We start from the raw sequence: 23905 nt of genomic DNA, 5'->3' as shown, positions 1-23905 counted from the left end.
TACATATTTAAAATATATATTGAATAATATATAACATAATTTTGTATTTTTAAAATTTCTAGTCGTTGGTCTAGGTCCAAATGAGTTGGACCCAACTTGGATCCAGGTCCGATTCGGGTCTAGGTCTGGGTCTGAGTCTCGGTAAAACCTAATCAGGTCTGCTTCTGGGTCTAGGTCGACCTGGGATTGACCCAACCCATTGCATAGTGCGTAGGGACTAAGGGTGTTTTTAGTTCCCGCGGGAGCATGGCGTAAGCGATTCTCTAGCGTTAGCTGGGAGAGAGTTTTAGAACAAACATTGAAGGGTGCGGTTTGTATAGAGCCTAGGCTCTGAACAATCAAATTAGAGCCTACTTTCAAATAGTATCGAGAAATGCAGTTTCAATACTGGAAATCTTTGTGATAGCCTTAAAATATATCTCCATCTTTATTTATAAGGTTTAAAGCAATGGTTTAAAAAACGGATCGGTGACCCGGATCGGGCTTCCAAAAAACCTATCCGGATCGGTGAATCGGCGATCCGGATCGAGAATCGGGTGAGTCGGTCATAATAAAGCTTAAAAAAAATCCGAAAAAATTATTAAAATTCATTATAAATATTGTTTTTTAGGAATTCAATAAAACACGAGGGTACTCTATTAAGAATTTTCATGTTTTTGAATGAATATGCGAATATTGATATGTTCTTTCCCTACATGAACCGCCATTCAGCATTTAATTTACAGCATTTCGTGCTCATCCCTACACCGTTGCTGTTGGGACTCGATATGTGAATAATATGGCTGGGATAGGGTGGCCTCAGAATCATCATCTCTCTCATTTTCTCTTTGAATAATATGGATTAACAAAAAAAATTACAAATTTTCAAAAAAATCGATCATGGATTAAAAAAAAATCACAAATTTTCAAAAAATTCTATCATGGATTACAAAAAAAAATTCGATCATGGATTAAAAAAAAAAAATCACAAATTTTCTAAAAATTCTATCATGGATTACAAAAAAAAAATTGATCATGGATTAAAAAAAAAAAATCACAAATTTTCAAAAAATTCAATCATGGATTACATAAAATTCGATCATGGATTACATAAAATTCGATCATGGATTACATAAAATTCGATCATGGATTACATAAAATTCGATCATGGATTACAAAAAAAAACAAACAAAAAAAAACAAAAAATTCAATCGTGGATTACAAAAAAAGAAAAAAACAGTTCGATCATGGATTACAAAAAATTCAATCATGGATTACAAAAAACTCTATCATGGGTTACAAAAACAGCAAAAAACAAAAAATTCAATCATGGATTACAAAAAAAAAAACAAACATTTCGATCATGGATTACAAAAAAAAAACAAACATTTCGATCATGTATTACAAAACATTCGATCATGGATTACAAAAAATTCTATCATGGGTTACAAAAAAAAAAAAAAAAACAAAAAAATCGATCATGGATTACAAGAAAAGAAAACAAACATTTCGATCATGGATTACAAAAAATTCTATTATGGGTTACAAAAAAACAAAAAATTCGATCATGGATTACAAAAAAACAAAAACAATTCGATCATGGATTACAAAAAAATCGATCAAGTATTACAAAAAAATCTATCATGGATTACACAAAAAAAAAAAAAAAAAAAAAAAAAAAAAAAAAAAAAAAAATCCATACAGGACTCGCCGATTCACTGTTCGGACTCGTCGATTCCGTACAGTGAATCGGCGAGTCACTGTACATAATCGTCCGGTTCTCTCTAGAACCGGACGATTTTCGATTTTTTAGTCGATACGATCCACTTTTGTGATTTCCGAGTCGAACCGGGTGAGTCCGGTTCGACTCGGCGTTTTTTAAAACACTGGTTTAAAGCTTCAAAAATAGTGTAGATCGACATATCTATGAAAACTTGAAAATTGACGGTCCAAAAATGAATTACAAAATATACTATTTCTCAAACTTGAAATCCATTTTTTTCTCATGCCCATGCATCTTGGTGTCGAGATGATCAATTTGAAGATATTTGAGCATCAAAACAACATCTTCGAGTGAAAATTTTGATTGTTTAGAGCCTGGGCTCTATATAAACTTTTCCCAATTAAATGGCATAACCTTTGGTAGGATTTAATATTGCCCTTCTATCTCTAAAGGGTGCAATTGGCATACCGAAGCATTGATACGTGTAGAAGTAAGGTGCAACTTTAAATTTTATATTGGTATATGATTTTGATGTAAAATGTTTTTAAGATTATCTTCAATTTTTTTTTTATATATAATAATAAAAATTTTAAATTTCAAAAATGGTTAAAATCAAGTAGATCTATAAACATATGAAAATCTTGAAAATAGATGGTATAAATAATATATTGTAAAATACACTATTTTGAAGATTCTTAAACTTTAAATCTTTTTATTTTTCATCGTCGTACATCTCTCGATGTCGAGATGATCAATCGAATGTCGAATGACGAGATGATAAACCAAAGGGTTTTTCAACATTAAAACGACCTTTTCCTGATGGATTTTCGAGGTGCATCCGCAGTTCTACGTTATAAAGTTGCATCCTTACATGAACTTTTTCCATCTCTAAAACCCTTCCATTAATTCTTTTCTCTACTGTGCATTTTACCAGTTCTGTCCCACTAAAGCCCCTATCCACTTAAATCTCTCTCTCTGCATTTCACCGGTGCTTTCCCTCTAAACCCCTATCCGTAGACGCCCCTTCTTTCTCTCTATCCCGCTCTTCATATTTACCGTGTCCACTCTCACAACTTATCGTAAACCCTTCGGTTTCCTGAATTCATGGCCATGACCAGTATAGCTTTGCAGTTGCAGTTGCAGTTGCAGTTGCCTCGTTATAACTGTAATGGTGGTTTCCCCTTCTCTGAGCCGAAACCATCATTTCGTTCGCTTACAACTTTGCAAGTCCATTGTGCTAGGAGGTCTGAACGCAAAGGGAAGCAGAGATACCCTTCAGAGAAGAGGAAACTTGCAAGACAATTCAAAAGCGTAAAGGATGTGAAGAAAAAGGACGAAGGTTTTTGGAGACTATCCAAGCTTGGAGTCCCTGTTGATAAGGATCCAGGAAAAGATCAGATTATTATTTCTGACGGTCTTCTTGAAGCCATTGCTAAGGCGCTCGAATTCCCTGTATTGTCCTCTCTCTCTCTCTCTCTCTCTCTCTCTCTCTCTCAAGATAACCCCTTAATGAGTTGAAACATTCAGCAGCTTCCTCTATTTATTGGTGGTGGTGGTGGCCATGATTAGCTTTTCCTTTTGTCTTCATGTTTTTTTGTAGAAAATTGTGATTTCTTTGCCAAAAAAAAACCATGCATTGGTTGTGTTTAAACTCAAAGCGTGTATTTGAAGAAATTTAGAGGGAATGATTTGTGTAAAACTTACCACACTCATAATGAGGGTTGTGAGTTCTATTTATAATAGATGTGTATGCATACATATTTGGTAAGAATCCTTATTGAGTCAATCAAGGATTATGTTACATATTTGATAAGAATCCTTGATTCAGTCAATCAAGTATTATGATACATCCATCTGTACAAATATGAAGAGATTACAATACAATCAAATATATTTTCTGGATCTTTGTAGATCATTTCTAATACTCCCCATTGTGAAACATGGACAATTTGTTTGCTATCAAACGATTTTGAAATGTAGGACTATTTTTTGTAAAGATGTCAGCTGTTATGTAGTTAAAATATAATCAGGAATAAACTCTCTGCTTTCAACCTTTTCTCGAATGAAATGATAATCCGATTCAATGTGCTTAGTTCATGCATGAAGAACTAGATTGAAGGCAAGCTTTATTCCACTTTGATTATCACAACAAAGAATTGCATGTTGAATATTGATACCCAATTGTGATAGAATGTGACGGTACCATGTGATCTCGACAGCAGTGGAAGACATTGTGCATTATTCTGCTTCTGAGCTTTAGCGAGATAGTCCTTTGCTTTTTACTACTCCAAGACACCAAAGACCTGGCCAAAAAAATGCAAAATCTTGATACTGACCTTCTCATGGCTGGATCTCCAGCCCAATTAGCATTATAATAGGCAATGAGATTAACATGTCTTCCTCCAAAGGATAGAAAAGACTATCACTTAGGGTACTTTTCACATATCAGAGAATCCTTTTTGCTACTTTGAGATGCATCTCACGAGAATCATGTATAAATTAACATACTTGATTGACAACATATGTGATATCTGGTCGAGTGAATGTGAGGTATTGTTAACCACCAACAAGAGTTCTACACCTTTCTGGATCTTGAATAGGATCACCATCTCCAACAGATAATTATGTGTTGTGATCATTGGTGTTGGTGATCGCTTGCAGTCACTCATTCTAAATTTTTTTAAGAGATCTAATGCATGCTTGTGTTGTGTCAATTTCATGCCTTGTCTGCTACGCTTGACTTCCAATTTCCAAGATCCTTCATCGCAAATTGTGTTCTGAGCATTAATTTAGCTGCATTATTTCAACCTCATCATATCTTGTTACAATGATGTCATCAACATAAAGAAGCACCATCACAAGCTTTTGTCCTTTCTTTTGATGAATAGGACGTTGTCTTCAACGCTTTGAGAATACCCCCATGTGAGAAGAGCTCTGCAGAAGCTTTCAAACTATGCTCGTGGAGCTTATTTAAGACCATATATTGCCTTCCTTAGTCAGCACACAAGATCAGACTCTTTGGATTCTCCATACCCTGGTGGTTGCTCCATATAAACTTCTTAAATATCACCATACAAAAAAATGTTTTTTACATCCAATTGATGTAACCTCCAACTATATAGATTTGCCATTGCCAGTGTTAGCCTGACTGTGCCCATGTTTACAACTGGACTGAAGGTCTCCTCGTTGTCCAACCTATACTTTGATTGTAACCTTTAGCCATCAATCTTGCTTTGTATCGTTCAATAGTGTCATCGGCCTTATACTTGATCTTGTAGACCCATCTACATCCAACAACATTCTTATTTTTGGGTCTAAGCATAAGACCCCAAGTGTAGTTTTGATGAAGAGCAATCAATTACTTGTTCATGGCCTCAATCCACTTGGGATTTTTAATGGATTGTTTGTAGGATTTGGTTTTGTATGCTTGGTGAGTTTAGTGAGAAATGAATATTGTTCAGGGGAATGTTCTCCATATGATGCTCAATCCTCTATTTGAAAGAATCTGCATTGCTAAACACCTCTAAAGGACCGACATGGCTGATTACTAGGGATTGCAGTACTTGAAGTACTTTCTATGGAGGGATTAATATGTTCACCATCACTCTGTACTTGATCAACAGCTCCATCTACCGAGGAATTTGAATGACACTGTAGCAATGATTGAGATTTAATAGGTGACATGTTCTCTGTAGACGATGTTCTGAAAAAAGGTAAAGGTCGTGGGTCATCCCTCTTGCAAATCTTTTCTTCGCCTTTGTAGAATCGTCCCTCATCAAAAGTCACATGATGAGAAACATGTATTATCCCAGTAGAAGGAGAGTAGCATCGATATCCTTTAGGCTCGTCACAATACCCAACACACATTCTTTGGCATTTGTTGAGAGTTTATGTCTTAAGGATTTATCAATATGAACATAATATATGTAACCAAAAGCACCTAAAATTGAATAATTGGGCACTTGTCCAGTGAGCATTTGGTATGGGACATGTTGTTTGGATTGGCAGAGGTTGGTAATCAATCAATAACAAATATAGGTGTGTGAAATGCTTCACTCTAAAAATTTTATAGGTATCCCACTATGAAATATTAAAGACAACCCTAGTTCATTGATGTGTTTGTGTTTTTGCTCTACCATACCATTTTGGGCAAGTGTATGTGGATGGAAAAATTGTTGTTTAATATATGAGAAGTGTAGAAAGATCGAAAGGTACGAGAAAAATTCACCCACCATTATCACTATGAAGGAATTTAATTTGTTGTTGTTAATATTTTTCAGTGAATTCTTTGAAGGATTGAAGAACTTGAAGGGCTTAAGATTTAGATGTTTTTTTTTTTTGATAAAGTTATCTGTTTCATTGCAGAATGAAAGAAGTAAATATCAGTATTGGGAGCGTCCCTTACAAAAAATTGGGAGCTACCAGAACCCTGACAGGCATATCCCTTTACATGAAAGCAAAAAAACAGTCCAGTACTGTGACAACAATGGGTTGGCTCAGCAAAAACGGTGAGAGGGTTTATATAACACCCTATTTAAAACATAAATACAAGAGGTGAGCTAGAAAAGAGAGAGACCCTGCAGCTAGAAAGAGAGAGAGGCTTTAGATTTAGATTTTAAAAAATATATCCATGTAAAGCGAGTGATATCATCAACAAAACTAATATAATAACATGAACCAGAGAGAGAGGGGCAACATTAGAAGGTCCTCATAAATCAATATGGATAAGTTCAAGAAAGCGAGAACCATATTTATTTGCATTAGAAAAAGGTAATTGATGATATTTTTCTAGCTGACAACCTTTAACGGCAATGTTAGTTGGCACTTTATTACATAAAGAGGGCAAGGCCTTGAGTTTGTTGAAGTTGTTAACTTTAGTATAGTTGGTATGAGCTATTCAATGATGCTATAGTTTTGTAGAGATACTAGGACTACTTGTAGAGGTTAGGCAATAACAAACGAAGCATGGACTTCATCACTTTCAAGAAAATATAGATTTCCTCGTTGTTTGCCTTTAGTTAGGAGCTTCCTGGACCGAAGATCATTCACCAAAAGAGTAGTAGGTGTAAATAAGAAGGAACAATTGAATTGATCAATGAATTGAGATATGGAGATGACATTTTTTTGAAATTTAGGAGCAAGAAAAACATTAGGCACTTTTAGGGAACCTATGGACGACGTAACAGAGGCAGTACCAATATGTGTGTTTGGAACTTAGGAACCATTACCCACCATTATAAGGAATAACGTCAACAAGCACACCTGAATCAACAACCACATGATTTGAGCTCCAGGGTCCACAATCCAACTTGCCTCAAAAGGTGTGGTGTTGAGTGACATAGACCCTAGAGAATGAGTCAAAGCATTAGGGTTGTCTTGAGTCTTGTTGAGAGTACCGATAACATTGAGGTGCAAAATGGTTTGTGCGACCACAAATTTGTCAGGATTAAGCACCAATCCTATTCATGGAATGTGTTAGTGGTGTTGGTATAAGTGCAGGGCCTTGACTTGCATAGGTGGTTGACCACCTTGAGCACCACTAGGATTGCCACAACCTTGCCCTCTTCCTCTTCCATGGTCTCGTCTTCTACCTTTTCCTTTCGGTATTAGAGAGGATACATAAAGGACCTCATGCATGGGTTTTAATGTAGTGGTTGCGTGTTATTTCTTGTAGGTGAAAGGTTGAACAACAACTCATGTTCAAGAAGGAAAGGGCACAGAGCTGTATATGATGGCAAGGGTGGTCGAGCCATAACTGAAGTAACAAACGTTTTGTATTCCTCACGAAGCCCATGTAAAAGATAATGAACTTTTTCCTTGTCATCAACTAGATGTTGTATGATTGCCAATTTATCAAATAGGGATTTCAACTTATTCAAATAATCTCATATAGATTGTGTCCCGCATATGCAATTTTGAAGTTTAGTGCGATGATGCATTAATCGCACCTCTGATTGTTGCACATAAGAATCATGAAGGGTAGAGGTCTTTGGCGGTAGAGATGTGAAACACTTGGGTAAGAATTTTAGTTGATAATGTAGGATTGATCCATGCGATGACAAGTTGATCACAAGCGTACCACTTCTCGTGTTCTGGGTTAGGAGTGTCATATTTATCATTAGCGAGAAGAAATTTAGAGGGCTCTACTATAGAGCCATCAAGATGTCCCATGATTCCTTGACCTTTGGCAATAGGAATAATTTGGCCTTTCCATAGTAGAAAATTCTCATTGGAAAGTTTGACCGTCATGAGTTGAGGAAGAAGATTTGGAAAGTGAAAAGAAGAAGACATTATTAAAGGAAATAAAGAGAGAATAACTGGTTGAGAATTTTTTGAATCTCAAGGAAGAGACAAAATAGTGGGTAGTGGTCACTAGATGATAGGACCAAGAGAGGAACGAGAGATTTGTGTTTTTTTTTTCTTTAGAAATATGCTCTTAGAAATGAAAAAATGACAAGAAGTGATTGACACAGTTAAATAGAGGGCAGGAGAGAGTAGCTGTTGTATGGTGTTATGAGAATACCTAGGGTTTTAATTGATAGAGAGAAATGGTTTCACTTGGAAGAGGGAGAGAGAGAGAGTGTGGTCTTGTACTTTTTTTTTTGGAGCAAGAGATCTTTAGAGAGAAAGAGAGATAGTATGAGAGATATTTTCCTTTTTGGATAAAAAAGGTGGAGTTGAGATGGTGACTTTGTCTTGGTAAAAGGTAGAAAAGGTAAACAAATATGGGTTGGAGAGACTTGGGTGAAGGAAATAGTTTTTTGGTAGAGAAGCTTTTAGAGAGAGAAGGGTCTCTAGGTGCAAAACTTGTAGAGAAAGGGAGAGACTTACTTGGAGGAAGAGCGATGAGTGCTTTGGGCCATTTTCTTTCACTGGTGGGACCCTGAGAGAGAGAAGAACTCACCACACTCGTAATGAGGGTTGTCGGTTCTATATATAATATTATACATATTTGGTAAGAATCCTTGATTGAGTCAATCAAGGATTATGTTACATCCATCTTTACAAATATGAAGAGATTACAATACAATCAAATATATTTTCTGGATCTTTCTAGATAATTTCTAATAGTATTGACTGCATTTATGTATTTATTTTATTTGTTTGGAATCATGATTGTGCTCATTACTTGCAAAATTTGAAATAATATTTAGTTGTGTTTTCACTCGCAGGTTGCTGCTATGTTGCCCCATGAAGCATTCACCATTGTTCGGAAGTCCTTTGATGCGAGAAAGGTATTTCTGCTACGCAAATCATATTAATTGATATAAAAGTTTCAACGACATCCTTTTTTGCCTTTATGAATTGCTGACTTTCCTTATTCTGATTAATTTGTATTTGATTTTGGCTATATCTTCTTTGTATGAATGTATGGGAGTTCATAATGGGATAAAACTGAAGCTTTCCTGAGCCAACCTCTCAGAGAATTTCAAAATAATAGTCAAGAACCATGATTAAAGATAATGGTCTTGCTCCATGATGATGCTTACCGTGTACAATCCTCCAATTCTAAAAAAAGGAAGACAGAAAAGAATTTCTATCTCACCCATCATTCACAATTGACACATAGTGGTACCTCTGTTCCTGGTATTTGAGTAATTGACTCTCTAATAATTATTAAGTTATTTTTTTAATGCAGGTCGTGAAAGAGCCAAAGTTTATGTACACTGTGGATATGGATGTTGAGAAACTTCTGAGTTTGCAGCCTCGAGCTTGGGATTTTGTTTCTCGTTTGGAGCCAAAAGTTGGAATTGTGGAGCATATATCTAGTGAAAAGGTTTCTGGTGACCTGATCAGTGTCATAAAACAACGTAAGCAAACTGATAATGAAAAGATATCTGATGGAAAAGGAAATGGCATTATGTCCCAGCAATCTATTACGTTACCAAGCCTGAAAAAGCCCAAAATTGCAGTTGTTGGCAGCGGGCCTTCAGGTTTATTTGCTTCTCTTGTACTGGCAGAACTTGGTGCTGAGGTTACCTTAATAGAAAGGGGTGAGGCAGTTGAGAAGAGAGGAAGAGACATCGGGGCTTTGGTGGTTCGCCGTATTTTACAGTCAGAAAGCAACTTCTGCTTTGGAGAGGTTTGTCCTCAAATCTGACCATAGTTATTTTTTTGCATTCTTTATGTTCATTCTGTCATGGCTTGGTACCTTCCAATCAACTGTACAAATTTATATACTTTTTATGTTTGACATATTCTTAATGTGGATTTTGAGATGCATTTCATAGAACAGAGGCACTCCATTCGGCACCATATTATGTACCTTTGATAACTATAATTAAGTATTATTTGATGAATATGTGATCATCTGGTGATTTGATTTTTCTTCTTTTTATTAGGAATATCTGGCATGTTGTATTGCTCGTAAGAGTTATTTTATGCTCCTGTATTTGATATGATCAATATTGATAAACTTGTCTGCTTTTGTCGTTTTTGGATTTCAAGCACCTTTCTTTTGAAATGTTTGAAAGTGTTTGTCTATAGAAAAGGATAACCTATCTGTAATTGTTAAGTTATTTGTGTTCTTGATTAATCTCTGAGATGGCTTCTCTTTTATTTATTAGCTTATTTATCAAGATAGTATGCATTGAAAACATATGCTTGCATCTACTCATTCATGAACATCCTATGGAACCTCTGGAAGCAATGATTCATTGTGTGAATTTCCTGTATGACTTTGCATTACCTGAGGGGTCATAGTGGCATACCATGGAAGAAAGAGACATAATTTCCCCTTAAGTACTCAGTTCAATGCGGATCTATTGTTATTACTCATGCCAATCTTTCCAATGGGGTTGCATATAAAAGCATTTTCCAAGGGTTTTGTCAACAATATTTGTGTCTTGAAATTTAGTTATGACTGGAAGACATTGGTTCTGGTTACTTCTTTTCACCTGGTGTTTTGGAAATTCACTTGATGTGCTTGGTGCACTCAGGAGTACAAAATCTTTTTCCACATGGATAAAACACTCTTTCTTACAATTAATATTTGTGGAAAGGATGATTTCTATCGCCATTTCAAGGAGTTTGATTTGCTTGTGGTTGTTACCATCAGTTAAATGCATCACCTCTTGCTCCAGCCTTTGCCCTTTGGTTGGCTCTTTTGTATCACTGGATTTCCTTTCATAAATATGAAATTTACCTATGATGATTTTCTTGTTTCTTGGGTAAACTGTCCAGGAATGTAGTCTTTACTACTCCTAAAATGAGGTATCTTCACTTGTTAGTTGCTTAAGTTCGTTCTCAACCACATTGCAAAATATCTTGAAAATTAAAATTTGTTTCAAACTTCTATCTAATAAAAAATGGTCAAGTACAGCATGAATAGTCATCGCAAAGCTGATAGTGTTCCTATTGATAGGCAATGGATTGGAAACAAGTCCGCTGTTTAATTAAATGAACACTATGATGCAGATTGAGAATTGAAACGGATTTCTATATTGTCATAGCAATTTATAGTGTATAAATAATCCATTGTTTATATAAGTGAACAGCATGATACAGGTAGAACATTGAAACAGATTTCTATATTATCATGTAAATCTGTAGTGTAGATACTTTGCTTCTTCAAAGGGTTGTTCTCAGTTAGAATGGCCATAAACAAAAAAAAATTAAGGTAGGTGATGAATTGCCGATATGATGATCCCCAAGTTGGCAGTGTTAGAGTTTCAAATGAATCTTTCTTAAATCATTTATTCATGGTTCTCGTCTTCCAACAATGTCTTCCTCGTCGTTGAGTTCGTATCATAGCATAAATATATGTGGCTACATATGATACATGGTAATCCTCTCTCTCTCTCTATACACACACAGACACACACACACACACACACACACACACACACACACACACACACACACATACACATACACATACACATACGCACACATGCACACACACATACACACACACACACACACACACACACACACACACACACACATATATATATATATATATATATATATATATATATATATATGTATATTTATATTTATATGTATGGTGACTTTTTGTCTTGGTCTTCAAAAATTTTGAAAACAAAATGCATTTACAAATATAAAAATTACATTAACAACAGCTTGTTTGAAAATTTTCAGAAGGTCATATTTGTAATTTTAAATTGTTTTAAAGATCTACTTATCATTCAAAAAGTCAAAGGAATCTTTTTTAATTAGAAATTTTGAGGGGATTTAAAAGACAAACATAAGCTTCTTAAAATAATGAACTATGAACTATTTATAGTCAAAAGTCATTTTTGAATACATAAGGGCATTTCATGGTCAGATATTCAGAGTAGCAAATTTTAAGTCCCCATTAGTGCAGTCTATTCTAGAATAACCCATGTGTGCATGTGTGCGTGTGTATGTGCGTGCAGGCTTGTGTGTGTGTGTTTGTGTCTCCTACACACACATTATATCTGCATAAAAAGTTGGCCTCTTACTAAAGCTGCTGCTTCCCTGCTGTTCTTTCTTCTGCTTCAGGCTTCTAAGCTACAATTTGCTGCTTGTAATTCGTTGGAGCTACATCACCTGTACACTGAACAATAGATATTTTAACTTTTGTTGATAGTAGTTCTGTGCATTGGTTGTAATGAATGTAGTACCCTTGGTCTTTTGCTTTTATTGTAATTTGTGATTATTTTTCTCTTCCTTTCCAATGCTTCTTAGGCTTTTCATATGATATTGGTGCAATTGTCAAAAATCTTTCTGATGCATGTTGTTACTACTGAAAATCATCCAGTTAAGGACTTATGTGTGGCAGGGTGGTGCAGGTACTTGGAGCGATGGGAAGTTGGTAACTCGAATTGGAAGGAATAGTGACAGTGTCCAGGCTGTAAGAATATTTTTTGAGAAATAACCATGATAAGTTTTCATATTCATCCTGAAGTAGTGTCATCAAGTATTGACATCAGCCATGTATGTATGTTGTATAAAGGTTCAATTTGTTTAATTTCTCTTTAATCATCAGGCATTACTGATATTCTTTATGCCATTGCCCTTTACCATTTGATATGTTTCCCATTTTTACGGTTGTAATCTGAAAGTTCTTTTAATAACTAATTGCGGAATTTACAGAAAAATCCCATTTTATTTTAGAAATTTAAAATAGTCCCACATCTTTTATATTTTAAATTCATGTCCTACTTTTGGATAGCATATAGGCTATTTTAATTTCAATTTTTCTTATGTGTATCAGATTGAGCTCAAATTATGGGCTTGCAACTTCTCACTATTACGCACTTGTAAAAATTTTTAAAAAAGAATTTAAAAAAATTAAAATAGCCAAAAAACCTATGAACCTTGTAGGGGTAATTTTGTCATTTTTATTGTTGAAGTATTTTTTTATATACTTTTTACAGGTGCATCATGGTGAGAACTATGAACATCTCAAATTTGAGTTTAATCTGTGTAAAAGGATAAAACTAAGATACACTATATGTTATCGAAATGTGGGACTTCGTGTAAAATTTGGAATGTAGGAGACTATTTTTAAATTTCAAAAATAAAATGGGATTTTCCTATAAATATGACTATCTGCGACATGCTGGGGAATGCATTCTTTAGTCTCTCTCATTTTCTTCTATCCATTAAATATCTTTTGCAGTCCCCAGCGTGTAATAAACAAGTTCCATTAGGAACCTGCAACTTGCCATCAAATGCACTATTGAGTGATGTCGTATGTTATAATTTTATTTGTGACAATAAGTCAGCTTCAGCTTCTGCCTTTCTGAATGGTCTTCAACTTGCTGGTTATTGGCCCTTGAGTGATATGCATGTAGTATTCAGATATTCTCATGGAACGTGTTATTCTTTGTATCGTAGCCGACTAACAAGAGTTCCTGGAATGATAGTTGCTTAACTTTTTGTAAGTCGTTTCTTGCCTAAATTTTTTATTTTTTTCTTAAATATCTTTCTAGAGGTGTACCCGTCCTCCGTTTGTCTGTTGAGTTTCATGGTTAACTAGCAGTTGTCTGCATACATTATCTGTCACGTTTTGCTAACAACAGATCCTTCGTCACCTCATTTTAAAGATGAACAGAATTTTATGTATTAAAAAAAAAGAGCACCAATTGGTTGAATACTTTACAGTCTTTTTTCAAATACATTCTTCAATCATTGTTACTGTTATGTTGCATTATCTAAAAAGATATAACTGAACGCTATTTATGTTTTACTTCAAATACATGTTGTCTTTCTCATTCTCTTTCTTTTTCTCATGATATTTATGATTACATAGTGTATTGCTCTTTCTAAATGCTATGTCAACTATGCTCTGATAGGTTCTGAAAACTCTGGTTCAATTTGGTGCTCCAGCAAATATCCTAATTGATGGAAAACCTCATCTGGGGACTGACAGGCTAGTTCCATTGCTGCGCAACTTTCGGCAGCACTTGCAATCACTGGGTGTAGGTTGCAACCGTTTTCTTTTTTATATCCCTATTATTCTGAAAATCAAACACTTATTGAGAATCCCCTATTTTTTTTTTTTTTCCTTTTTTCTTTTTCTCCTCTCTAACTGCTGAAACATGTCAGATCATCCATTTTATATAATATAATTATTTAGTGTATTTAAAAAAAAGAGAATAAAATAAACAAGATATTTTCCTTTTTGCTTAGCTTCTCCTTGGTTAATAGTGGAGTGCCCCACATTTATCTCTTTTGAGATTCGTAATTTCATTTATTCAAGTATATCTTTTTTTTGATAGATAATGGGAATTCATTGTTTTGAAGCATGTACTAACATAGGTCACATAAGTTCAAGACTTTCCCAAGAAGAAACTACTTGTATTTTACAAGTAATGATATCCTTATTTGAGAATATCTTATTGATTGAACTTCAATTTACAGGTCAATATCATGTTTGGCACTAGGCTGGATGATCTAGTTGTAGAGAACAACCAGGTTGTAGGGGTCAAAATTTCTAGTGCAAAAGCTGACTCAGAAGTTGGCACTCAGAAGTTGGCCTATGATGCTGTCATTCTTGCAGTTGGGCATTCAGCACGTGATGTTTATCAGATGCTTCTCCAACATGATGTACAATTGACCCAAAAAGACTTTGCTGTGAGTCTCACTTAAGAATATTTTCTTCTCTCCTATCTTTGGTTGGATTGATATCCTAAGTAATTACTGCTTATGTTTTAAGGAAATATAGAGTGTGATCTGTTGGAGGATACATTTTCGTTGTGGCATCATAAAGATGTATTAAACTAATATTTAATAAATGAAATTATAAATGGCTTTTTTTTTCTGTGTGGACATAAACTAGATTTCATTGATTTTAAAAATGTTTTTACATTTGTATGTCATGTATGCTAAAAAATTTATTCATAAAAATTCAAGCCAGAAAGCTATTTATGTACAAAATTCACATCACCCCTAATCCATAATGAGCATACACCTCATCTCAATCTAGATCTGTTCCCTCTATGTTTCCATTGAAAAATTGGTCGCTAATAAGATTTTGAAACTTCTGCTTTTATGGAAGAGTCTGTTAACTCGTCAGACTTCCTCAAAATGTGTTGCAGTCCTCTACTACTTATAAGATCATCAGTGTCCTTGAATAATGAATATATTTATTAGTCTCGAAGTGAATTTATCCTTTTGTCCTTTACATTAACCCCATCAATCACAAAGGCAGAATTGCTTTTGCAATTGACTCAACTACACCTAGTGGTCAAATTTACAAGACTCAATGATGGGGCATAAGCCTTTGGTTGCACCAAGCAATGACCCTGTGTAGGTTGGTAGTGTTCTACCCTGGTCATGTCTCACTACCCCTCAAATGATGGCATCCCTGGGGTTGCCTTTCGAACTTCCATGAAAATTTAGCATAATCAACCAATTGGGTGGCAGCAGCAGCCAGTTATCAGACTTCCTTCTCTCTTATTTCCCATTCACAATTTCCACTTATCTGTTCTCAAAATCGTTTGTTTTATATCTCTAAAATTGTGGTTTAGTCTTCGTCCATTCTGTGACCATTCCCTTGACTTGTTCCCTTCTTCCAACCTCTTATTTCTTGCAATCCTCGAAGCATCTACCATTGCAATCTATCCATGTGAGCTATATTAGTGCAAGTCAGCCTCCAAAGAATAACTGACACATGCTTTAGGAAATGGTGGTGGAAAGAACTGCTGCAATAATGCCTTGACTGAGGCAGGAGTGGCCAAACTCAGGCCCAACAAGTCTAGAAAATAGGACCCTACAGAGGTCCTTGCTGGATATTGTAGGAAAATGTCTACTGTTTCACGCCTCTGTTTTCACGTTACTCATATACTAGGAATAACGGTTATCAACTGTGGCTAGCCAAGCGAGCCATTGTGTGTTTGGAGGGGCAGAATGTGCCATTCCTTGTTGGCATATGCTTCTGAACTTCGATTAAGTGCTTTGTGCATAGATTTTACAGAAAAAACCCCCTTGCTGTCAGGCATCCAAAGAAGGTAGTCCTTTTTCTTGGGATCAAAGAAGAATGGTTGCAGGTTTGCAAGCATACTAAGCGGTAGCTCCACCTCATCCTCCTATTACATGTGTCCTTGTAGTCTGATGCCTGAAACCTTATACCACTTCTTGCACTTTTGCATATGGATCTGAGTCAATTGTGCAGGGGCTGGGGTCCTCCTCCTTAGTAGATTGCTTTACAAGCCAGGGGTCCAACTAGGACCTTGCGTTCCTCCATCCCCTAACTGAACTTTAATATTCTGCATAACTGCCTTCCAACATTTATTAATTCCATTCCATTCACCCGATAAAACAGAATCCTATTAGATTGCATTTTCATGAACCAAACTTCTTCACCCTTACCCTCTTTAATCTCCACCACATGTAGCTGTAGATGGTTTGTTTGGGTACCCATCCTCCAGCACCATTTTAGACAATAGTGTGTTGCTTGTCTCATGAATTCTCGGGATCCCCAGCCCCCTTTTCTCTTTAGAAGACATTCCTTATCCCATCTAACAAGACCCATCCTTCTTTTGTTCAATGATACACCCCATGAGTCACATCATTGTTTGAATGTTGTTGGCGACTGCAGTAGGCACAGTGAATAGTGGCGTGTAATAGATTGGCAGATTCATCAGTGTTGACATAATGAGTGTTAGTGGTTAGTCTTCTCCCATGGACAGATACTTCGTCTTCCATATATCCAGTTTCTTGTCAAATCTCTCAGTGACTCCACTCCAACTTGCCTTTGCTAGTTTTCCACTAGACAGGCGCAAAAACCTGAGGTATTTATTTTGCAGTTTATCTGTTCCACATCCAACATAGATAGCTAGCTCTCGTAGCTATTTAAGAGAAAGATCCCCACTAATTTTGTTTCATGCGTATTGACCTTATACCTGAAGCGGCTTCGAACATCCACTGTAATGCTATATCCATATAATGCAGTAATATTGATTATGTTTGAAATAACACCCTCTGTATCGTCCTCGTAAAAAAAAAGTAATTGTTTTTCCATTTCAGATTATTTTATGGGCAGTCGTGTTACATAACAGTGAATGGTTCTGCCTAATAAGGTTGGTCATCATAGATTTTTGGACCTTGCAGAAAACTGGCATAATAGGAAGTAACATCTGATAATTAAGGGACTAGTTTGTTTGAAATTTAAATACAAAATGTATCCTCCATCTTACACAAGCGAAATTTGTAATCACAGAAAATAAGGCTGTTTGGTATTAGGATGTATGAAATTATATCTATATATATAGTATGTGTGTGTGTGTATCCTGTATAAGCTTTGTATAGTTTAGTATGGACTTTGAAGAAGCACCTCCTGGGCTTTGATGCATGAAGATGGAATTCTTAGTTTTGCTATTTGACTAAAATGGACCTTACTTATGGGAATAAATGAACGCATATGTTCTCTTAGAATAGTATGTAGTAATACGGGAATAAATGAATGCATATGTTCTCTTAGAATAGTATGTAGTAATGCCTGTTCTATTGAATGGCAATTTTTTTTTTCTTGTGTGGAGATTTACTGTTTGTTATGTGTCACACCTTCCTGAAGCCTGGAGATTGTGGCAAAACTTTTCTGACCATTGTGGAGTGGTCATTTTTTACCTCTTATTTCTCTTTTTACCTTAAATAGTTGTCGCTGTGTTTCCTACAAATTTACTCCTTTTCCTGATACATAATACAAACTTGCATGAACAGATTGGTTTACGAATTGAGCATCCTCAGGAACTTATAAACAACATACAGGTATTATCTTTCTCTAACTTGTCAAGTTAGGTTGGTTCTGATACGACATTTGCAAATTAAGCTTTATGTGTGCTTCAGCATCGTCAGATGCAACTCTTGATGCACCAATTGAAAAAAGAAAAACTAAAAAATCTGATGGATCCTATTATTGTTATTATTATTATTATTATTATTATTAACAAACTTTTATCATTATTTGCAATTTTTTTCTTCTCTTTGATTCTCGTTGAGAGTTCCCCCAATTCATGTTGGTGAAATTCTAAAAACTCAGTTTGATTTTAATTGGCCTGTCTTCTTCTTTAACTGTAAGATTTTAAAAAAGTTTGGTCAGTGTCTCATTGATACTACTGAGCATTGTCACTCTCTCACTTTGGGTGTTGTATGTAATGTGAGCAACTTTACTGAGAATGAAAAACATCTGATGCTTTTTATTTGAGTGCAGATAACCATGGGAAAGTATTACCCATAGATGACCTAAGTCTGCTGCAAATATAAGCACCAGAACTTTGAAGTAAGGATACTTCAAAAGGCATGTAGATTTGCTCACCTAGGGCGGTCTTCAATGAAATCCAATTTCGTGCCCTCATCAGACAGCTTGTCTATGCCTTTTATCTATTTTCCCTAAAAGCTTAAATACATATAAGGCTGTAAGAGTTATGTGGTAGACTATTACAATGAAATGTGTTGTATTATTTGGAGGATTTCTCTTTTCTGGCCCTGTGCTCTGGAGACAGGCTGGAGAGTACTTCTTCCAGACGCGTAAACTGCAAAAGACCTTTTTTCCCCCTTTGTGATAGCTAACAATCATTGGCTAAGCATCTACATTTATAAGATATTGTGGTGAACACTAAAAAATCTTTTATAGTCTATGGTAGAAAACGTTTTCAGATTTTATGAATTGGATGCTTTGCAGTACTCTGAGTTGTCTAACCAAGTTCTAGATGGGCGTGGAAAAGTGCCTGTTGCCGACTACAAGGTGGTAAAGTATGTAAGTGAAGAGAATAGTGGAACCGCCAAGAATCAAAGGGAAGCAAATCGAAGTTGTTATTCCTTCTGCATGTGTCCTGGTGGGCAGGTATAGTTCTATATGATTTCCCTCTCCATCTTAAAAAAGCTATCAGGAATGAAACATTAAGTGGGTTTCTTGGTGAAATATGTACCTGCAGGTAGTTCTTACTAGCACTGATCCATCAGAGATTTGCATTAATGGCATGTCATTTTCCAAACGTGCATCTAAATGGGCGAATGCAGCACTTGTTATCACAGTTTCGTCTAAAGATTTCAATGCATTGCAATGTTATGGACCTCTGGCTGGGGTAAAGTTCCAGGTAGTGATATATGTCATTGATATGAAATTTTATCATCCACTTTACTTTAGCATTTTTATACGCTATTACCGTGGGAAATTCAGTAGAATTTGTTTTTTTTTTAATTAGATTATGCCATCAAATGTCATTAGTTTACAGCTAATTGGTAGCCTAACTTTGGTGAGTCTGGTCTTCTGAACCAGAGGGGCACCTTCAACCAATATGAGAACAATGCTCTTAAATTAGTAGTAATGAGTTTGATAACTTATTAAATCAGTTCATAAATGACACGAGTGTCACAATCAACATGGTATTAGATGATTTTAATACAATACGTATTCAGGCTAGTTGCCTTTGGCTATGGTCAGCTTTGGCACTGGACATAACAATAAGACATGCCTTTCTCTCAGTCTTGCTTGATTACGCGGCCATGGATGCACTGTTCATTTAAATCAATATCTTGGGCCTCGGTCTCGGACTCGGACTCGTGTGATTGTACAAGGCCAAAAAGTCCTGAAAAATAAAAAAATAGAAAGAAATTGTTAAAAATAAAATAATTAAATCAAACCAAAACCAACATAAAAGGTCCAAATGATCTGAAAAAAATAAAATATCCTCATTATCATTATCATCATTTTAGCCTTTTCCCAATTAATTGGGGTCAGCTACATGAATCATGGTTCTCCATTTTGTTCTATTAAAGGCCATATCCTTAGGGAGACCGTAAATCTTCATATCTTTTCAGACTACTTCGAACCACGCCCTTACCCCTTGCACTTTCTAGTCCTTCCACTTGAACTAACTTGCACCTCCTAACAGGTGTTGTACTTGGTCGGCGCCACACTTAGGTCTACTCTCTCACATTTTATCACGTAAATTCTCTCGAATGGATTCATTTCGAATTCTATCCCTTGTTGTCTTGTCACTTATCCATCTCAACATCCTCATCTCCGCTGCACTAATTCTATGGGTATATTGTTTAATACCTGCCCAACATTCCGCCCTATAGAGCAAAGCTGGTCTTACCGTTGTCCTATAGAACTTGCCCATCAGCCTCATTGGTAAACAACAATCACATACTAATATATATATATATATATATATATATATATATTGGAAAATGCTGAGATTAGCCCACTAGCTCATATGAATATATAAGCCCAACGGTCCAGATTGAATCTGGGCCGATCTGACCGACACAACTTCATTTCGTGTTTAAATTTTAATTTTTTTCTAAATAACTTGAAATTTTAGGGTCAATTCTTCTCATAAAAGCACACCTAATAAAAATATTTAAAAAATAATTCGCAAAACATAAATTGACCAAAATACCCCCAAAAAATTTTAGGGGTATTTTGTCCAATGTATTTCTTGCAAATTATTTTTTTGATATTTTTATTAGATTATCCTATTTTTGAAGAATACACGCTTAAAGTTTCAAGCTATTTGGATTTGTAGAAAAAAATTTAAAATTCAAACACGAAATGAGGTAGTGACTGTCGGATCGGCCTAGATTCAATTTGGGCCATTGGGCTCATATGAGCTAGTGGGCTCATCTCAACATTTCCCATATATATATATATATGGAAAATGCTGGTGTAGGTCAATTAGCCTACAACTACATATAGGCCCAACGGACCATATTCAATTTGGGCCCATCCAATGATCACAATTGCATTTCATATTTTAATTTTAATTTTTTTTTATATAAATCCAAATCACTCGAAATTTTGGACGTGTGTTCTTTAAAAATATTAGAATTCAATAAAAATATCAAAAAAATATTTCGCGAAAAATAAATTGACCAAAATACCCCTGAAATGTATACCCTCGAAACATTTTAGGGGTATTTGGGTCAATTTATATTTTGTAAATTATTTTTTAAATATTTTTATTAGGTTCACATTGATGAGAAGAATAAACGGCTACAATTTCAGATGATTTGGATTTGTAGAAAAAAAAATTAAAATTCAAATACGAAATGAGATTGTGTCCGTCAGATTGGCCCACATTCAATTTGGGCCGTTGGGCCTCTATGTAGTTGTAGGCTAGTGGGCCTATGCCAGCATTTCCCTATATATATATATATATATATAGATCCTGTCCGCCAATGGCCCAGATTGAATTTGGGCCCAATCCAACGGTCACGACCTAATTGCGTATTTGAATTTTCATTTTTTTTTTTCTACAAATCCAGATCACTTGAAATTTTGAGCATCTATTCTTAGAAAATAAGATAATCTAATAAAAATAGAAAAAAAATAAAATATGCAAAAAATAAACTGACTAAAATACACCCAAAACTTTTCAGGGGTAGTTTGGTCGATTTATGTTTTGTAAATTATATTTTAATATTTTTTATTAGGTGCGCTTTGATGAGAAGAATGAAAGTCTAAAATTTCAAGTGATTTGAATTTGTAAAAAAAATAAAAATTCAAATCCGCAATGAGGTCATGACCGTCAGATCGGCCCATATTCAATCTGGGCCATTGGCTAACACTGTAGCTGTTAGCCCGATCCATTCCATATATATATATATATATATATATATAAAATTTACGAGTTTAGAAAATGGTCTCAGTTTCTATGCAGCCAAGCCTGCATATGTGGAATGCGGGCCTTTTAATAAATCTAATTTTGAGATGGATTTTTGGACTTAATTCTTAAGGACATGTAATCTCTAATATGGAGATCATGAATATGAAAAAATAAATAAATTTTAAAAACAAAAAATAATAATTCTAGTAAGAAAACATTTGGACAGTTAGTTTCCATATATAGAAATTAGGTCCAGCTCGCACGAAACAAGTTTCCTTAGAAAATATTGATTTATAGTTGGAGACATTTGAAAAAAATCCAAAAAAAGGAAAATATAAAACAAGGGCATTGGGTAAGAAAAACTTGCAAATCATTGTTAAAAACATTCAAATTACATATGAAATATTTGTATGTTGATTCTAGAAGAAATAGCTTTTTGGACACTGATTTGAATTGAAGAAAATATCAGGATATGCTTTATTTCTAGAAGAAATAGCTTCCTAGCACTTAATAAGAAGTATGATCAGTAAACCATATTCAACATTGAATTGGGAATAGGTATTAATCTTTTCTTCTATTGTGTTGTTTCCTGATTTTCAGAAAATCTTTGAAAGAAAAGCAGCTATCATGGGAGGCGGCAGATTTGTTGTGCCTGCACAAACAGTTCCTGACTTCCTTGAAAACAAATTGTCAGGTACAATCTTCACGTTTTTGCTTGTGGAAGTGTACCATATTAGGTACTCCAAAGGAATGCACCATCCATCACATTGGGGTTCTCCAGGACATTCAGGATCAATTATGCTCTGCTAGCCATTTGATAATGGCTGGTAGATGCTCCTGTGGAGTCCATTGAATTATTGCTATGTTTTTCCTGTGCTTTGCCTGCTTCTAGGTATTCAACGTGGCAATGAGTTGTATATTATCTCTCAGTGACCACTTTGCCACCATCGAGTTACCGATTGGGAGTAAAGGCATCAAACCTTCACGACTTGTTCCCTGCTACTATAACAGAAGCTTTGCAGAGGTCTATCACAATGTTTGATGAAGAGGTGTTAGTCCATTCTTTTAGCTTATTGATTAAGACCATTATTTACAGTTTAACTAGCTTATTGATTAAGTCCATTATTTACAGTTTAACTTGTTTGGCATGAGTTTCACTCATATTGTCTTGATTGAATGGAACTTCCAGCTTCCAGGATTTATATCCAAGGATGCTCTTCTTCATGGAGTAGAGGTATCTTACTTTTGTTTCCTCTTGTGGCCATATATCTTCCATGTCCTGACAAAAGTAACTGTTGTGCTTTGAGGAAAATGTAAAATTCCCATGTCCACATTTCTTTTGTTGATTTCTTCATATTCCTCTGTTTCTCTCGTAAATGATAAAGAATTCAAGGTAGAGAACTCTAACAATGTCTCAACCATTGACAACAATCTTACGTTCAGACAAGGACGAGCTCTCCAGTTGAAATCCCACGTAGCAACGAGACTTATGAGAGTGTATCATTGAAGGGATTGTTCCCAATTGGAGAAGGGGCGGGATATGCAGGTGGGATCATGAGTGCTGCTGTTGATGGTGTTTATGCCGGTTTTGCTGTTGCCAAACAGCTTAATTTGTACACAGGAGGGGTAGAATCACTATTGGGCAAAGCTCAGAAAGAGACAGGATTTGTGAAGTACTAAAGCAAAAAATGACCACCAATTTTGGTTTGAAACACTAGCTCGGTGGTTGAAGCATGAAGGCTGCAACACCATTAAAATTTCATTTCCCAGCCAACTTAACCGACCTCCCATCTTCCAGCGAAGAAAAAGCCACCAATTTCAGCACAAGAAATCAATGGAAATCTTTTGAAAGGAAGTTGATTGCATGCGGATGTTGTCCACAAATCATTTTTCAACATAAAAATCTGTCATATTGCTTTTACTTGAATTTCTATTGAGAAGTTAAATGGAAATTTGCGGGACAGCTGTTCAATTTGGGTTGATTGTGTCCAAAATCTTTGTGTTTGATTAAAACAATTTTTCCCTTTTTTAAGGTGGAATTATTCAGAATGAATCAATTGGCATTTTCATGAGTACCATATTAGAAATGTGAAACCCATATATATATATATGGAAAAAGTTTATATAAGTTCAAAAAGCGTTAGATGGGTCCTAG

General features: G+C 35.3%; 1 protein-coding gene across 23 annotated transcripts; it reads left to right on the top strand.

The window, feature by feature from the left end:
- Positions 1 to 2481: 2481 nt before the first annotated feature.
- PDE327 (FAD/NAD(P)-binding oxidoreductase family protein) lies at positions 2482 to 23796 on the top strand. Of its 23 annotated transcripts, XM_088853693.1 has the most exons (14): positions 2588 to 3154; positions 6068 to 6210; positions 8875 to 8937; positions 9342 to 9785; positions 12471 to 12542; positions 13990 to 14115; positions 14558 to 14770; positions 17858 to 17905; positions 18819 to 18980; positions 19072 to 19233; positions 22351 to 22444; positions 22681 to 22799; positions 22883 to 22984; positions 23194 to 23796. In XM_088853693.1, the coding sequence occupies exons 3-14, from the start codon at positions 8884 to 8886 to the stop codon at positions 23428 to 23430; spliced, it is 1833 nt and encodes a 610-aa protein (XP_088709819.1). In that variant the 5' UTR covers positions 2588 to 3154; positions 6068 to 6210; positions 8875 to 8883; the 3' UTR covers positions 23431 to 23796. The 23 variants fall into 23 exon arrangements, 22 of the variants coding, with proteins under 22 accessions (XP_088709833.1, XP_088709826.1, XP_088709816.1 ...); XM_088853707.1 differs by lacking the exon at positions 6068 to 6210 and having other exon boundaries at positions 2482 to 3154; positions 12481 to 12542; positions 13990 to 14119; positions 22940 to 22984; XM_088853700.1 differs by lacking the exon at positions 6068 to 6210 and having other exon boundaries at positions 2482 to 3154; positions 12481 to 12542; positions 13990 to 14119.
- The last annotated feature ends 109 nt before the right edge of the window (positions 23797 to 23905 follow it).

This window comes from Amborella trichopoda, chromosome 12 (genome assembly GCF_054954075.1).
Source record: "Amborella trichopoda isolate Santa Cruz 75 chromosome 12, AtrichopodaSantaCruz75HAP2 v2.0, whole genome shotgun sequence".
Classification (NCBI taxonomy): Eukaryota; Viridiplantae; Streptophyta; class Magnoliopsida; order Amborellales; family Amborellaceae; genus Amborella; species Amborella trichopoda.
Note: the sequence above shows the minus strand (reverse complement) of the source record. Positions and strands in the feature narration are given on the sequence as shown.

Excerpts from the sequence above, each read along its gene's own strand:
- PDE327 (XM_088853689.1), top strand. The coding sequence starts at position 2,807 with ATGGCCATGACCAGTATAGCTTTGCAGTTGCAGTTGCAGTTGCAGTTG. Across the intron at positions 19,234-22,350 it reads TGGCTGGGGTAAAGTTCCAG|AAAATCTTTGAAAGAAAAGC; the intron begins GTAGTGATATAT and ends CCTGATTTTCAG. Across the intron at positions 22,800-22,882 it reads TCACAATGTTTGATGAAGAG|TTTAACTTGTTTGGCATGAG; the intron begins GTGTTAGTCCAT and ends CATTATTTACAG.